The 18,268-nt window shown below is 39.1% G+C and overlaps 1 protein-coding gene across 4 annotated transcripts in view; it reads right to left on the bottom strand.

Moving 5' to 3' along the window:
• The window catches only part of PTPN13 (protein tyrosine phosphatase non-receptor type 13), a 111,050-nt gene that overhangs the window by 51,395 nt on the left and 41,387 nt on the right, over nt 1–18,268 (bottom strand). For 3 of the 4 annotated variants that reach the window (XM_088164060.1, XM_088164061.1, XM_088164062.1), the window contains exons 6-7: nt 17,328–17,421; nt 5,412–5,975 (exon numbers count right to left, since the gene is read on the bottom strand). In XM_088164060.1, the coding sequence (XP_088020186.1) occupies nt 5,412–5,975; nt 17,328–17,421 (658 nt within the window). The remainder of the gene's footprint in view (nt 1–5,411; nt 5,976–17,327; nt 17,422–18,268) is intronic. The other variant, XM_088164063.1, reaches the window with a different exon arrangement.

Below are 18,268 nucleotides of genomic sequence, written 5' to 3'. Positions count from 1 at the left end.
CCCCCAAGGGAGCCCAATCTGATGCAGAGGGCCTGGCAGGATCTAATCTACAGAGAAAAATGTAGCCTTGGAAAACTGCAGAGAACACACATTTCTAGTGCTAGGCTGGAAAGGAAAACAGAGAGATTAACAATCACAGCACCAGGGTCGGGTAAGAAATCAAAAGTCCTGTATTTAGAAAGACACCCTTGTTTTCTGGATCTGGATCATGTCATCTGGGATAAGCTACGTAAACTAACATAGGCCCAGACTGTGAGTTTGTCTGACAAAGTTCTTTGCCTGTTTTAATTCAAAGGTTTTATCCAACTGAGAATGTAAAGTATTGACCAAAAATTGACAATCTCAGATTGTGTGAGCTGCTGAAAGCTCGATAGATGAGATGAAGCAGATGCCACTCTGCTGTGCAATTATGCAGTTGTAAGAGCTGGTTCACTAGTTAAGCTGTGTAACTCAGCACAAATACCTGTTGATGCCACAGTACTTGTATTTTACAGATATCCCACAAATATCTTCTTCCTTGAAAAGCCAGTATCTCTTGTTTCCGTAAAATCAACAGCTGGAGTTCTCTAACAGGAAGAGTATCAGTCGATTATCCTACCTCTCAGATTCATTAAAATTATTTCTGAATATTGTTCTACTGGACAGACCAACCACGTGAGAATCTATTTTGGCACCAGAGAATTAAAATCACACTGCAGCACCACGAGAAACTGCCCTTTCCTTTGCTTTCACATGCAAACAGATGTGCCATTGCCCATGACTCAAATGGCCCACGGTGAACTCAGACTCAAAACATACAATTCAAGAGAAAAAGGAAGTATGTGCACTTCAATGAATACACAGTGCTAAGTTTGTAAAGCAAGTATTTTTTTTTATCCCCTAAATCCAATCTCCCATTTAACCCACTTCTACAGAAGTTCTAAAATTCACACCTCTGGGGCTTAATCTGCTGGGATAAATTTGTTACCAACAGCTGCCAGATTACCTGCAGAAATTTTCCCTTACTCAAAAATACAACTTCACACTAAGAGAGGGTTTAAAATCCAGGTATTTATGGTTTTCCTAACTGCAACCTTCCCATACAGGCTGTCACAACATGGAACTTTTATAAATGAATCTTCAAGGTAGCTAATGAGAACAGTTTCATGAGATGAAACACATGGAAGATGACTCAGGAGGGAAAGACTCTTCTCAAGATATACAGAATATTATTGCCTCTTCCTGCTGATTCTATGAAGAAAGAGCAATAATTAGACAAAAAACTGAGGATTTAATAATCTGGGTTTTCTGTTGCAAAAAAAATAAAGGTAAAAAGAGAGAGGAATAAACACAACTTGGGGGTCTGGAAATCACATGGCTCCCAACTGCAAAAACATTTAAGAAAGGCTTGAGAATATTCCCAAACCACTCCCATTTCCCCACCCCTCGATTCAGAATTCCAGAGCTTCAGCAAAATTAACTTTTTCAGTATTCCCTCATCTTTTTTTGCCCTGTCTGCTATTTCAACCCATGGCCAGCTATATTACTACTCTCCTAACTGGTTTTGTCCTCTTGTATTCCACAAGGACATGAGCAAGCTTTATACTCCCTCATGCATCTCACAACATCTTCATAAACAACACTGCATTTTTAAAAAAATTTAAACGGATAATCATTCACTCAAGTAATAAACCCTTTCACTTGATTTATACATACCTCAAAACAAAGAGGGAGGGAAGGAGCTGCCTAAGCAAAAGGGGAGGTTCACACAAGGCTACCATTACCATCCCACAGCCTTGTGCCTTGCTACTGAGCTGTTTGAAGGCAGGTCTAGGAAAGAAAATTTGAGTGTGTGTGTACACTTAACAAGTGTCAGGAGATACAATCAGTTTGATGGGAGAGAAGGCAAAAGAACCTGGAGCATGGGAGAACAGATGACACCTTTACACTCTTGAGCTGTAATGCAAGCTTGCAAAATATAAGAGAATATTATTTTCTCTCTGAAAGAAATGGGACACTATCAGCAGGTGCCAGGCAACAATTTCCAAGTTTCAAAAGAACAACAAAACCAAAATCTGCTCTCTGGGTACAAGTAAAATGTTTGGGTTTAACACCGAACAACTTCATAACTCTAATCAATTCTATGGTCACAAAACATTCATAACAAAACAAGAATGAACAAAAGGGCAAAGATGAAGAACTTACTCTCTTGGCAAAATTAATACATAGTTTTCGAGTCTCTTATTAGTGATCAGAATTTACTACACCTTATAGCAGACTCTTGCCCTTGCCCCCATCTGGCTAAATGGCACCTAATCATAAACAATCACCTTCAGTATAGAAGAGATAAACAACCTCAACCCTGAAACTGTACAGCAGATGAACATAAGCCAGCAAGTTCAAGAGCAAGGCAGTTGCAAGGACATGGTCCTTGGAAGCCTTGTGTGGCTAAATCTGAGATCCAACAGTGTATTATAGGGCACTTTAGATGGTCAGCAGCTCACTACAAAGTATTACAGCACAACAGTAATTAAAGCTCTGTCATTCTTTCCACTATAAACTCTGTTTTTCATGAGTTTATAATTTAGATTGTAAAAATCTGTTCTGAGTGAAAACTTGGCAAACCAGAGCCTGTGCATAAGAACATTTTCTTTTTCCAAGGCAGTCAGCTCTTTAAGGTTTTATGAATAACAGAAAAGTTTTCCAGCTTAACCCAAAGAAAGTTAAAGAAAAATAAGCCACACGTCACTTAAATTGCTTTGTAGTTTAAGGAGGCAAGTTTTATCTCACCAAGTTCAACTCAGAGTCCAATGTCACCTCACAATTCAAAAATAGAAAAGCAATGTATACAGCCAAAAGAGGCTTAATGCAATTTACACAGACTTAGCTGTAACCTAGACTTGGTCTCAACTGAACTGGAAATACCCCCAGACCTACCAAAGAGAAGGCAGATTGTGTCTCCTCTGCTCCCCAACCACAGCCCTGCTTCCTGTGACTCCTTGCCCATTCCTCCCCCTCCAAACTGAACTGAACTCTCATTCCAAACTGCATGAACTTTTGAAGTGAGCTATTCTCCTTCTCTATTTTTCACTCATACCTCTCAGCTAAGCTGGTCAGAAGAGTAATTCCGCACACACTTGACACTTGATAGCGTTGGATGTGGAAATATCTGTCTACCCACTAAGTACTTCAAAATTACATACAACAGTAATGCACAAAAAACTCAAGGCTGTATTTTTCATTTCTTTGACAGATGAAACTGGCAACTGACTTTTTATGAAAGATCTCAAGGGACATGTCTGGTGTAAAAAAATGTAAGATGAGGAACAGTAAAACAACATATGGAACAAAAAAAGGAAAAGGGAAGGAAGTCTTAACAGACTAGCAGACTTTATTTATTAAGATTTTTGTGAATCTGCTCACTAAGGCAGAATAGATACTTCCAGTCAGGCTTCTCAAGCCCTCTAAGACATAAGAGCAACTAACTCCTATGTGAAAAAGCATTAATCATCCATCTTTTTAGAATACTCCTTTAAACTGGCTCATTAAAAACTCAAATTCACAACTAGTTTCTGGCCCAAAAGATTTTCTTCAAGTAGTTAACCGAGTGAAGAAATTAAACAATTGAGAGCCTAAAATATAACAGTAAAGCACACACTCCCACCTTCAAGAGGAAAACATGCCTTCCTTGAAAATAGAAAACTCTGAAACCCAGGTACTTGGTGAGAAAGTGTCTTTACATTTTTCCTAGCAAGTAATTCAGAAGGATGCGCAATGAGTCATTGGCTATTGCCTCAATCTTCCCTGTACATGTTTGTCACTCAGCCTCTGTGACTATTAAGGCCCAGCTCCCAGTTTACTTTACCTGCACTTTCACCCATTCCCCTGATGAATTGAGTAGTTTCACACATCTGACCTATCTCAGTTTGCAAGGCACTGGCATGTTTTGTTTTCTGCCATCTCCCAATCTGCTTGAATGAGAATGATAAACCCATTGCTCATCAATGGGTTTGGCCATGCTTTTGGTTTTGCTCTTGTGCAACACAAACCTGCACAAAGCTGCACTCCTGAACAACAAGGCTATTGAGCTTTCCCAATGTGGGGAGTGGCCTCCTCCTAAACTCTGTCAGCTGCCTATCTCCAAGGATCCAAGTTGACTCATATACCCGAGATGGACCCTGTTGATTTCAGACTCTTAAACCAAAAGCCAACCAAGCTTCCCTGTACATCATCAGACATCCTGGTAGATAACAGCAGATAGTAAACTGTTATAGAGATAAACAATGGTATCTCCACGGTGCTGCTTTCATCTGTGTTCATTTCTTCACATGATAACATAACCCTCATTGGAAGATGCTGATTTGATAGCACAAGAGAACTCCAGCTGGACAGAAATCACAGCAGCTTTTTAACCTGCCTATGCCATTTCAGTAACACTCCTTTCTGGAACAGAAGGCACACATGCACAGGAAAGGATTGGCTTCCTCTGCCAATTGCAACACAAGCACTTCCCAAGATGGCCACAAAGGGCATGAGTAGGCATTTTCAGAAATTCAACTTTGACAAAAGGCTTTATCATCTCTGCTCAATATGCAGGTGTTTACACCCCAGGCAGAGGAAGTAGGCCAAGGTAGGCTGTGTTTTCAGTTATTTCTGTCACACAACAGGCAGGCTAGCTCATGAGTCTTTGAGCACCTGAGTAAATGCCTGAGCTAGCTCTGTACATACAGCTCTTGTACCATACACCAAGTTATGTTTTCTGGCCCAGCACAAGCAGGATCCAGCTCTGCTCTCAGTTTCTATCCAACTGTCTCAAACTTACAGCCCCTGAAAATCACCCCTCAAACCAAACAAATAAAACGTGCTGTTCCACTTACAGGGTTCTGCATCAAGGTCATTTTATAATTTTCCCCACAACAATTATGAAGACTTGTTTTTCCCCCATGCATTTTTTTAATTAACTGATTGAATTTGTGTGAAGTATTTCCACTGAAATGAAGTTCTGAACATGAGGCCAAAAAATTTCATATTTAAGGGCTTAGGTCCAGAGTTATGCAGCACAAAACCAGAGATCTGGAGATGAAATTCTGCCTTTCCTTGAGGGCATAAATCCACCTCTTAATAGCTGGAGATGAGAATCTTCCTTCGAGGAAAATTAGTTGACAATTGGCTGTTACCAGCTTGGTTTTTTTTATAATTGTAATTGATGAGCTTGATACTGGTTAGAGATCAACTATTCTGAGCAAGCAATCTGGACAACCACATTTATCTTCATTGGCAACAGATGTTCTAATGACTTCACTTTATGTAAAAAAGATGAAGGAAAGACCTCAGCTGTTTCAAGTGCTGCTACAAAATAACTCAGATTTATCATAACGAGAAATCTTTGTTTGACGACTGGAATACTCAGAAAACCAAAAAGCTTCACTAACCTTCTACATTCATAGCTTCCCTCAGAAGCTGCAACTTCTTCTGTCTCTCTCTTATCCTGTCAAAGGCACTCGATATTGCTGCAGAAGTTGATGTCTCAGGCACGTGGCGCGTTTGGTCCAGTTTTTGTGGTCCGAAGACGTCCAGTGCTATGCTCCCATCAGAGTATCTTGCTTCCTTGTTCCTGGCAGCAGTAGAAGTCCGTACTGTGAATGTTTCACACTGATGGCCGTGCCTGTGAGAGCCTCCAGCATGGTCCCTCTCAGCTGCCTTGTCAGTAGTGCAAAGCAAATCTGTGGAAGAAGCCCATATTTTCCGTTTGGGAGGGACATCTGTGTGAAGGTGACCTTTTTTCTCAAGCTCACTGGTTTTACACCTATGAGGACAGAAAATATCTTCCTGACCCAAACTGTAATCTGCAGAAATGCCCTGGAAAAACTCTTCCTCATCTCGTGTTCCTCTAATGGACAGGAATCCCATAGACTTGCTAAGTCCTTTGTTAAGGGTGGTCTGTTGAGAGAAGTGAGCTCTGTGTCCATCAGGTGCATCAACCGCCAATGTTTTTCCTGGAATAAGGAGACATTTCATACATGTAATTTTCTACCTAATACACAGGAGTGCAACACAAATTAGTTAAAGTGTATGATGAACACACACTTGGGCATTGGTTTTACCACCCAAAGCATTGAGAAGGCTACTCCGAGGGTTCCCTCAGTCAACAAAGACAGAAATCCAACTACTTCATATATGATGACCATTTCATTTCTTTTATTTCTAAAATGCTCAAGAAAAAAAAAAAGGCCTACTGTAATTCAGTACTAACATTAAAAACCTGCAAAGTATCACACAATTGTTGCAAGTTGTTTTCTCATTAGTCTCATTTTCAAAATAGCCTGGACTATCACCAAAAATACTGCTTAATAATCAATCTGAAATCAGCCATTCCACTCACACCCAAATACACCGCCTACAGGTTTTAATAACAAGTCCAGGTTTGTTCTACAGATTTACAGATGCCCTGCAATAGAGTCAGCAGTAAGAAAAGAATGACTGTGTAGTTAGGAATTATAAAAATCCTGGCTCTTCCTCTAATGACTAATTTTTGTGACTACAGTCTCTCTTGATAAAGAATACTCTGAAACGAAACCAACAAAACTTCCAAGGTAAAAATGAGTCTGCACCCTCTGAGTTTCACTAATACAGGGATCTGCCAATATTTAGGAAGTCTCTCTTCTCCCTCTCCCTTCTCATGAAATTACTTCCAGAATAAAAGAAGCTGCCAGAGGTGGAACCATATCAATGAAATATGTGGTCTCTGAAGAATATCACATGGTGACCAAGAAGTTTTGACCCAGGTGGAGTCAGCATGGCACGTGATTGATGCCTTCCTTGGAGCTAGCTCCCTCTTTATGGTGATATTCCCATGTAAATTCTTTAAGAAGGAGCAGCCTTGAAGATTTCACTGCAAAAGCAAGCAGTCATGAGTTCAAAGTAATCGCTGTGCTGTATCTACTACTCTTAGAGAATGCTGCATAGCCCTGCCTGCATCGATTGAAATTAACTGCCCCACTTTCACAGCAGGCTCCTGGTGATCTTTATCTAGAGTGCTATCCTTCCAAACAGATTTTCACAGAATGCTTTAGGGATGTTTGGAAAAGTAGTCACTAATGCTTTAAAAGCTTATGGCTTTTAAAGGTGTAAACACCTTTCAACTCTGATATTCTTCTTCAAGAGGAGCTGTGCTTTTAGTTTGTAGTTTTTATTTCTGTGATATTTAACTAACAATCAAAACCAGCAAGACTCAAGCCAAATTCTACCAAGTAGCCCCTTGCTTCCCACCACTATGCAAATACATGATGGTAAAATGTTAGGGTTTGGAATGTCTAAAAGGTGTCTTGTAAGAAATCACACACAATTCCCACATGCTCTAGCCAAGAAAATAAAAAAACACTTTTGCCAATGAGAACAAACTAATCTTCTAAAATTATCTGATGCCTCATTTCATATTTTACAAAGATAGCTTTATATTAAACTAAACATAATTATCTCTGTGGTCAAGTAAATATTACATTATTACTTTATTCTCAGACTGTACATCATCTTAAGACTGGTAAACTACATATAAAATTCACACACAAAAAAGCCTTTTAAAAATAAGAGTTCATTGTGAAATTCCCACTATCCATCTAAAGCAACGAGATGATATCCACTCCACAAACACATACTTCACATTCATGTACATGCACCAAGGACAAACATTCCTGAAGAAGATTTTAACTCAGTCATTTGTGAGATAAAAAACTAAACATTGCAGTTTGCTTTTTAAGATGGCCAGCAGAAATGCAAATCAAAAGGAGCTCTGAGAATCCTCCCCAGTAATGAGAGTTCCAAGATAATTTTAGGCTGTAAAAAAACCAAAACAACCTCCTCTATACACTATAAAAAAACCCCAAACACCCACTTCTTTAACACCGAAAGTATTTATATGCAGGGATCTTACTGAAGAAAACAAAGCAGAAAAATACCCAAGAGAAGCAGACAGCTGCAGCTCCAATACACGACCACAGCTATGCACACAGGATTACTTGGTACACCATTGGTCATGACTCAGAAAAACATTCCTGGTTCAAAAGATCATTTAGGTCTCTGCACACTGAAGCATGATCTTGTTGCAAGATAACATGCAATGGAAAGAGTCACAAGGTACTTTTAGCACCTGTGGGTATCCTCACCCCAGCACCCCAGAGACACAGCCCTGTCTCTCTGTGTGCTGGGGAGAACTGCAGACAAAGAGCCCACCTGTCAGTGAAGGAGTGTTGGGGGAAGGAGCATCCTCCTCTCCAAAGCTCTGGTTCCTGTGGACTTGGATATACCAGAAGCTATTTCCAGTTTGCACAGAGGCACTGAAGACCCAAGCTCCTTAGCCTGAGCACACAAGAAATGCTCTCTATTTCCCATGTCAGCCCCTCACGAGAAAAAGTGAGGGCCATGAGCTCTATCTCATGGGCAGTGACTAGATAAGGACTCATGGCTACAGCTTTGCCATTCAACCAGCCAACTGCACCACGGGATAGGAGGTGAGCTGTCCTGTCAGGAAGCAGTGCAGGAGGTGTTCCACTTCCAGGCTGCTCTTCCACTCTACAGGTCTCACTCAGATCCACGTTGACTTAAGCAGTAAGCATGAGATTTTTACATAGTACCAAAAAGAGTCTGCAGCTGGCCTCAGTATTCAGGCTGGAGACTACAAAATTTTCTGGGAAGTCTTTCATCTGCCCTTTATTACACTCCCCATTCCCACTCCTGCTTGTCATCAACCTTGTCAATTCTTCCCACCTCTGCAGAACCCATCCCTCTGTACATCACATTATTTCAACAAGCTCTGTCCAAACTGACTGACAGTGCCAACATGAGCTGTTTAAAAATCATCCTCAGAGAAAGGTAAAGAAGAGACTTTGGGGCAAGGAGTGTACAGCCTGGGTATGCTGAGAGGGCAAACTGAAAAAAAGCAACAACAGAGAACTTTCAGACCTGTACTTTATCCCAGCCAAAATTGCATACTGCTTTTAGCACCAGAGCACAGCGGCCAAGGATCAAGGGCAAGACTTCTCAATACAGAAGTAACTCAAGTACAGATACCAGTAGTAAAATTGGATCAGGTAATCAGTCTAAGCCAATATTTCTGTTTTTAATAACATAAATCTGACCTTATCCCTTCCTCCTTTTTTGAAGTCCTATTACAGACTTTGTAAGTCACATCTTCAACTGCTAAGCTATTTTCACTTTTTTAATCCTGGACTTCCTCCACTATCTCAGTATTACTTGGATCAAGAGTCTTAAATGACTGCAGGAAGTCTCTTTCAGCACAAGGCTCATGTATCCAGCTTCCAGTAAACAGTACACCTCCAAAACAGAGCAGACTGGGATAATATTCCTTCTTTAACACATGGATTTTCAGTTGAATGGCACACTCAAGTTCAATTTCATTAAGTCAATATGTGGTTTACTCTTCAGCTTTCCCCCCTCAAGCTTTTATAATGAAATGTGTGGAAAAATGAAGGAAAGAACCACCAGCAAAAACCTATATATAAGGAATAAATATCTAACCAATGATAAAAAGGAACCTGCATAAGGGAGCTGGAACATCTTTATAATGCAAGACTCATGTTATGACCTTCCTTTAAAAAAAAAAAGGGTTTGTGTTTGTAATGGAAACTCTGGAGACCTATCCCAAGTATCTTGGCTCAAATAAAGACATTAATTATATCACCTGAGACCACACAGAGCTACTCCAGGCTTCAGTTACCCAGGTGTGTAACAGGACAGAGAAGTGCCTCCCTGTTTGTCAGTGAGGGTGATAGAACAAACCATTAGCAATTAAGATGCTGCAGCATGTCAGCAACTTCAAAAGGAATACTTTCCCCTTCCCCTCTTACTTCTCTGTTGCACTGAACTCTCCTCCTTGCTCATCTGAAGAGTCTATGGGCTCTTGATTCCTCATATCGCCCTTGGGTGTTTATCCTCTACTTGATGTTACATTAGTGCAATTATTTATAATTACTGTAAATAATTCAAATGCAATTACAGTAACTGTATGATTCCAGTGTATACTGTATAGTGAAGGAATATATACAATAAAAATAGCAATTAATCACCAGGAGTTCATGATTAAATTCCCTTGTGGTGCTAAAATGAAACTCTAGTTTTCCACACACACCTTCAACTACCAGTTGTTACATCTGCTAAATAACCATAGATCTGCTTCCTTCTTCCTTTGGTATTTTCAGCTATGAATGCAACTACACCCTCTTGTCCACCAGTATCATTCACAGACCATCTTTCACTCACATGGACAGTAATCTGGTTGATATTCCTCTGAGAAAGAGTTGTTATCTAACTAAATCCAGTCTGTCTGTGATCACTTGTGTACCAGCCAGCTTGACCATACAGCCAATTAATCCAATATTAAGTAAGTGCAAACACAATTGGTACCATCACATACTGTATCTGTTTTTGCTGTCTAAACTCAACTCAATTTTCTTTAAAGTCTTTCTGCCTGTCCCTTCCTTTTGTTTGCACAAAAAAGAACACCTTTTTCAACTCAGTTATGGATTTTGATTTGTAGATGTATGTAGATGCATACATGGGAGTAGGGGGTGCTTAGGAAAAGAGAGGGGCTGGGGGGAGCAGGGAAAGACTGCCCACATGTACATGGGAACACACCATCACTGTCAGATTGGAAGGTCTCAGGAGAGGAAATTATTATACAGGAGTTTAAAAAACATCTCCCACACCATCTTTGTGCAGAAAACAAAGCAACAGAAAAAAAAAACTTCTTTCTCCCCAGACAATGCAGTTAGTCTCTAAAATATGAGTGGGTAGCTGATGGAGGAGTTGGGTTTGCAATCCCTTTGGGGCAGGCTAAAAGCCAAACAGAAGACAACAGAGCCAGATGTGGCCTGTGGGTTGACTGCTAGGAATGGCACCCCCTCTTTTCCTTTCTAAATGGTTGAGAAAAATCCAAGTTTCAGACGGAAGTACTCCTAAACAATACATTCTCTGTGCAGGAAGATTTGAACTGGACACAAGGACTGCTGAGAGCACTATATGCAATGGCCAAGGTATAGATCCTCTATGACCATCTGCATTCTGCTTTGGACTGACAGCTCTTCTATCAAAAAAACACCAAACTGCTCCAAAACCCAGGCATTTTGTTCAGAGCAGTGGTAGGGAGCCTTGCCAGGCAACACTTCATCTTTCATAAATGCAACACTTTACCTTTTCCCTTCCTCAGCACCTCTGCAAGAAAAGGCAACTATTGCTCTTTTCCACTCAGCTTTATGGATCAGAGTTTTTTTGGTACATTCTTCAACCAAGTAGGCAAAAGATCCACCTAGCTACTCCCTTCCTGGATTTTTGTGTATCCCAGGAGAAGCTCAGTGATACAGCTGCTTTTGTGCCCAGAGACAGCATTCAGCATCTCTGGATTGGTTTCCTTACTGATTTTTGTGTCTGCTCTTGTTTTATCTCCGGAGTTCTGACTTTGTCCTCAGCACTACTCTGCCAGCATTTCCAATAGTGCCACGCTGGAAGCTCCCTATACCTGGAGAAACTATACCTAAATTTAAAAGATCTCTACCAATGCCAACCACCAGTACTGCTAGATGCAAACAGAAACACTTTTTGGAAGGAAACAGGCATGGCTTTTGAAGTGAAAAAGGATGAATTTTTTTTTTTCTTTCAAAAAGAAATCTTCATCTGGCTTTCATTTGGTTTTGTTGAACTCTGGAAGTTATTCTCCACCTACTCAGTTCTTTTGTTTCTGGAACTGAGGAGCCAGAGGAAATAAAAAAATAAAATAAAAATTAAAAAGTATATTTACAGATGACAAATTTTCAAGTAAATGGAAATACGTTTTGCTGCAGTTTTTGATAATTTAAGTCTCTGTGTTCGGATTTATCAAGATAATGTTTAAGCTACTTCAGTTCACATATGGAGGTCATCACTATAAATCACTTCTTTATAGACTAAAAATTGTGTTTTCACCCAGATCAGGAACAAAGACAAACCACAGTCAACTTCCCTGGATCAAAAGCAAAAAGAGTGTGTTTTCACTTATTTGAGAGAGTTTTTTTTGTTGAAATATAGAATATTGTTAAAATTAAAAGCAGCTTCACTTAGCATTTTTCATTCAGTTTACAACACCTATCATTTTTGTTATATGATAGTGCATACAATCTAATTAAACAGGGGATTGATCAATATCCACAATTTTGACCACTATTTCCAAATATTTCTTATTGTGTGCAGTTAAGGTGAATCTAAATGATCTTTAAAATTCATTTCAAGCCTTCATTCAGATGGCACATATTTTTGGCAGAGAAAAAGTCAGAATACAACTGTAATATGATAATATATGAGTTGGACTTGTGACAGTCTACCACATTGTAAAAGTCAAGTTAAAATCAGGGATCTTTATGGCAGGAAAGCCAAGATATCTGTTAGCTGCACCTCTTTAGAAGATCAAACATCTCAGGCAAAGGTCTGTCCTTGGTGTTCATAGATCATGAACTTAAACTTGAACTTGGCAAATAAACACACAAGGTGCAGGATTTCAGGTATTAGATGGCTGGGAAGCAGGTTTCCAGGCAAGTACAAGTTAGGGAGATTTCAATTGAGCATTAAATAGCCTACACATCTTTTTCAAGGATAATTTGTAGCAAAGAGTAACACAGTGAGTAAATTTTTGCTTTATATTTAGAAGAATTTGACAGTTACTTAATCTTTTGTCACACTAAAAGAACTTTATGAAGCCAATTAAGTAACTTTCACATATAATTATTGATGTAAGAACTCTTTTAAGGTCTAAAGTGTTCTTAGGTACAAAAATTAAGTAACTCATTGGTTCAGATGACTCATGACAGGTCTTATTGCTTTTACTTCTGCTGGCTAAGTCAGTTCCTAAACACTCTGTTCTGAATATGACTTGACTAAAAGCAAACATTCTGTAATATTAATTTACAATAAATTACTTCTGCAGCCAGCCCTGCTGTAAAACTCATTCACCAAGATAGCCACAGAAAGAGTCACGAAAGAGACAAAAAATAAATTTAACTGGGGAGAATATTAACACAAAGGTGTTTATTAATTTAATAATTATCTTCACGACATAAAGATGGAAATTAATAACTGAAAATATCAAAGCTGGTTGCATGAGGAGAGCAAAATATTTGATTTAAACATGTGAGGTGGAAAAATTTCAAAACATTTATCCTAAGTCAACAATAAAGCCCTGGCAATTATAGTTGGGGATTAACATGGTATGAAAAACTGATCTTAATAATAATGAAATTCAAATAAAGAAAAAGTCACAGCATTTTTCAAAGACTGCAAATATCTAAGGTATTAGTTGGCTACTCTCCAATCAGAAACACATCTCTCTTACTGAACCATCTCCTACATTCATGAACTTAGCACGATTTATTGTAAGTTACATGCTCCAAGTAACTTTCTGATACTCTAAAGTTCACAAAAAATGCCATCCCCTTATGCTGCTTTTTTCCTCCAAATGACACCTACTCTATTCATTATGAATTCTAAGACTTTCACAACAAGAGTACTTCACCTGAGTGCACATCAGACAAGTCTTCTGTCCTTTCCAGCAAAGGCTTCTGCTCACTGTATTTACTTTACTTGTAATACACCAGGGAAGTGACTAGTCAAGTTATATACATCCTTATATGCACCCACCTCACTCCCTACAATCATCCCAATGTTAACCTGACCCAAAACATGTTCTCAGAGGCAGTTAAACCCAAGAAAAGGGTAAAAGATGACTCAGAACTTCGAACTCATTAGAAAGATACACTCAAAGTCATAATCCTCTCTTAGCAGCTTACCGACCTTCTAAATGTTTGCCAATTTGCAACTGGACTAAGAGGCATTTATTTCAGCTACACACAGCAGCAGAATAGCACAGTGACAAATCAGGGGAAAAGGACTTTGTGCCTTTCTGAGTTGTTTTGATTTCGTTGGCTTTTTTTTTTAAACCGTAACATCTTTCTTAAACCTTCATCTGGCCTTCTACTTGTGGCTCCTCAAACTGTGAGATTATCAACCAATATAATCAGCACTACATTCTATAGTTTCCCCTGAAATTTACAGCTGTGCCCCCAGGGCAGCTGATCTGTGCTGTTATTGACTGAATTTGCATGGCCAAACCAGCACACCACTGCAGAAAAAGAAATAACAAGCACTGAATTGCCCCGAGTCAAATGCAAGCTGTCACCCATTAATATCAGACACCCATTTCACTGGGTCCTCACTAACTTCCAAATACACGACTCAGTGTACTCAGCATCAGTGCAAAAACAGAACTGAAAACAGCTAGAACTGGTTTGGTTATTTGAGGGGTTCTGTTTTGTATTTTACAATCCTCTGAGGTCTCAGCAAAACAGAGATCAAGGATTTTATCTAAGATCAACATAAAGAGAAGACAGTGCTATTAAGGCATACTAAGAAAAGTGGCTGATAACAGAATTGGGAAAGGTTTTGGAGAAGCTAAGAAGGTTGTAAAGCTTATAAGGAGAAAAATGAGTTCCACAAGTAAATAATGTGATACAGAGAAAAGAGTGGAAGCAGGCGTAAAGCAACACGTAAAACAAAGGAACGAGTGATTTCAATTTATCTTTGATTTTTTTAATTAGGAGAGTAAAGACTCAAATACTAGAAAACATAAAAAATATTTTCTGCTTCTAGGGATGGGGGGAAGACAGAACCATAATACCAAAATATCATAAACCCTACAAAGGTAACTGAAAAGCAGTTTTGCTCATTGACAGCTCATCTTGAAAAGAACAGAAAAAAATCAAGTATTGAAGAGCATTTCATTAATAACTTGTACCTTTCAGACCAGGCTTGGGATTATGCAGACAACATAATGTTTACATTGGAAGAGTGAAGCACAAACATTTATTCCCTGGGCTGCCACACATTATCTATAACACTCTGCATGAGTGTACACATTTTCAATGATCTTCACAGGAATAGGTGTTAAGGGATGAGGACTATTCAGCCAACTTTGTAGTCTGGGGGTTATCAGGTTGTCTCACAAATATTATTTGAGTAAAGATTCTATTAAATTAGAACTCTTTAGATAGTTCGAAGTCCCCTAAAAAGAGAACTTTACTTTCAGAAAGTAATTTTGACCAAGGTTGCTTAAAACTCTCTATTAAACTTACTGGTTGATAGCAGCTGAGCCAAGTGGACTCAGTCTCCAGGAATAAGAGGAAAAAACATTCTACCCATGACATTTTTTTCAAGTTAGAGAATACAGTAAAAACAGCAATTGGATCATCTAGTCTACTTCCTCTGAGTTAAAGACAGAGTCCTTAGAGAAAGTTTCAGACATTACATGTTATTCACCCTAGTGCTGACCCAGAAAGCCATGAAGATATTGGCTGGAGCTACCACAGCAATCTCCAAAATTTAGTAGAACCTAAAACAAAAGGCTTTTTGTTAAGATATAATGATGACACCGAGGACAAGCATTATTTCAGGAGAAAGAAAAATCTGGTAAAAAGTTTAAACGAAGCTGTGGGTAGGAAAACCAACCGACAGAGAAACAAAACCCCTCAAACCACAAACATTTAAAATAAGTTAAAGATTTTCTAAGAAAATGAATGACAAAACACCAGAAGACTAGTTAGTTGTATTAGAGAACAGAAAACTAGAAGCAACAAAGAAAAGAATAATCAGAATTTGCTAATGCAGTGAGAACAGACTTTAAAGACAGCTCTGCTATGTCTCCAAAACTTTACAAGTATTTCGATCATTACCAAAACACAGTTAATTATAGTTATGGAATAAAAAGCAGAATAGGTGACAGAAAGAGGGCACAGAAATGAAAGACTGGAGGTAGCTAGTCACTGTGCTTAAATAAAGTTCTTGAAAAAAATATGGAATAGAGTAGTACTGGCAAAAAAACCTGAAGGCATGTAAAGAAACTGTTTATTGGACAACACTAGAGACTGGGAAGCATGGGGTTTAAGAATAAACAAATTAGCAACCAGAAAAATAAGGTTCTGGTTCAAACCTTAAAATTAGCAGGAAGCAGGGAAAGAATTTATTATAAGAAGTTCTTAAAAAATTCATAAAAGAAAGACATTACACGGTTTATGAATCCAGTCAACTAGATTGATCCAGTCCCAAACCCTGTATTTCTGAAAGATCTCCCTATTGCTACTGAAATATTCTGAAAGAAAAGAAAAGGACCAGTAAGAAAACAAAGCCCCTGAGAAAGTAGCCAGAACAGTGAATTTGTGCCAGAGAATGAAGAAACAGCTTATGCCAGAAACTGTTCCTGAACACATAGTGCTATAGTGGAAGGGCTGACAACCACTGCCGTAAGTGCTTTATATCAAACAGTAGCCTAATCTAGCCTCATCTTATAAAATAAAATTAATAAAGGAAGACCACCAATCCCTTGCCAGACTTATGTCTAACTTCTACAGTTCATATTGTCACTGACAACTCCATGGGTTATTTCAGTTCCTGCTTTGCACTGCATTGTTGCTTGACACAAAACCAAAGAACAGAGGAGCAACTCGAGCACATCAGCAACATATCTTTATTGCAATGACTTAGACTGGTCCAAGCTGATGCCTTATAAAATATCCTGCTCAGCTCCACAATTCTTCCAGAAAAATAAGAGACCAGCCTTTAGGAAGAGTGCATCCTCTTGTCTGAAAAGCCTAGCACAAAGCTGATGCTGCCAACAAACAACAACATCTATGATCCTAAACAACAAAAAATCATGGCAAACATCAGCATTCAACCTACATCACTTTATCCTTTTTCCTCCACAGTGACAACAGCAACCATCTCTCTCCTCCCTGGTCTCTCCCAGTTTCCTCTTTCCTTACTTCCCTGAAGTAAATTACAACCTTACCTGTCCTCCATATCTACCTCACACTGTCAAAGCATAGCAGAACTGTAATGGAACACACATCACTCCTCTTCAGGAAAAAAAAAAAAAGGCAGCAAAAGAGCTTTGAGTGCAGGGAAAAGAGTCCAGGGCTCCCCAGGACACAGGAAAAGATGCTTTGTGCAATTAGAGCTATGATGAGAGAGCAGAGTCCACAGGAAAGAGGGAACAAGGAAAAGCTGCTTCCTGTTCCTCTAGCTGAAAATCTCCTTTCTCCAGAAACAAAACATTTGGCCAAGAACCTTTAAAACCTGTTCCTACCATAAGGACTGAACTGAAAAAAGACAAATATTTTCTTGAAACCATCACTAACATTTTGCTAGACACTGAACCATCAGAGTTCTGTGATTATAAGCAAGTCCTCCTCTACTTGATCTCTTTGCTTGCAAAATCTACTCAAACTTGGTCTTCCCCAGGGCTGCAATGAAGCACTTACCTGTGGGAAGCCCTTTTCCCCTCAGCCTCTCCCGAATAGCCTGGCTCCTGTCTGGCTGCAATTTTCTATCTCCATTACAAGACAGCTGATCCATCTGCAAAAAGAGGCAGTAACATCAAGTCAAAATGTTGGAAGAGCTCATATTAGTATGAAACAAACATTGTTTTTATGTAAATGCACAATATTAGTGTCAAACAGTGAAGTGCAGAATGGAAGTTCAAATTTTTTAACGAAAAACTGATTCATGAGTGAGAATATCCCCAAGAATTATCCATATTTGAATAGTGTGTGCATTATTTAACTACACATTTGGTCTGCCTTTTTTCCACTAAGGATAAATTACGCTCACAAGGATGTAACAAACACATTCCACCCCTAGAGCAAACTGAAGGGATATCAACCCTCAACAATCACCTTCCATGATTACAGCGTGGCTAGAACTTGCCTAGCTCTACCCAAGAGATTTCTGCATAACAGGAAGAACTGTCTTGTACCCCCACAGGACTTATTGCACATGTCAATTCACATATATCCATTTGTGAGGAGTCTCTTCAGCCCCTCAGGCACATTCCTTTCATGTGTCAGGCTTAACTACTCCCACTAACTTTTCACTTAACCTTTTTTTTTTTTTTTTAATCACTACTTTCCTAGGAAAAACTTTCACATGTACAATCACTCAAAGACAAGTTTATTTGCTACAACAAAACATTCTAAGTGAGATCTTTTCATATAGTGGGAGTGTAACCTGGACAGCAGGAGGGAAGGAGAAATCAAGCGACTTCACAGTTACAATACAACTCAGTTGACATTAAACAGACTGAATCAGCCTGGGGCTATATTGCCCTTGACAAAGCACATTAACATGGCAAATGAAAACATTCAAATGGGACCTCTCAGCTGTGCTTCAGACACCACCAAATGACCACTCACAGAGATAAGAC

This window comes from Sturnus vulgaris, chromosome 4, assembly GCF_052056855.1.
Source record: "Sturnus vulgaris isolate bStuVul1 chromosome 4, bStuVul1.hap1, whole genome shotgun sequence".
In the NCBI taxonomy this organism is placed as follows: Eukaryota; Metazoa; Chordata; class Aves; order Passeriformes; family Sturnidae; genus Sturnus; species Sturnus vulgaris.
The sequence above is the reverse complement of the archived record's forward strand: the minus strand, read 5'-3'. Positions and strand labels throughout refer to the sequence as shown.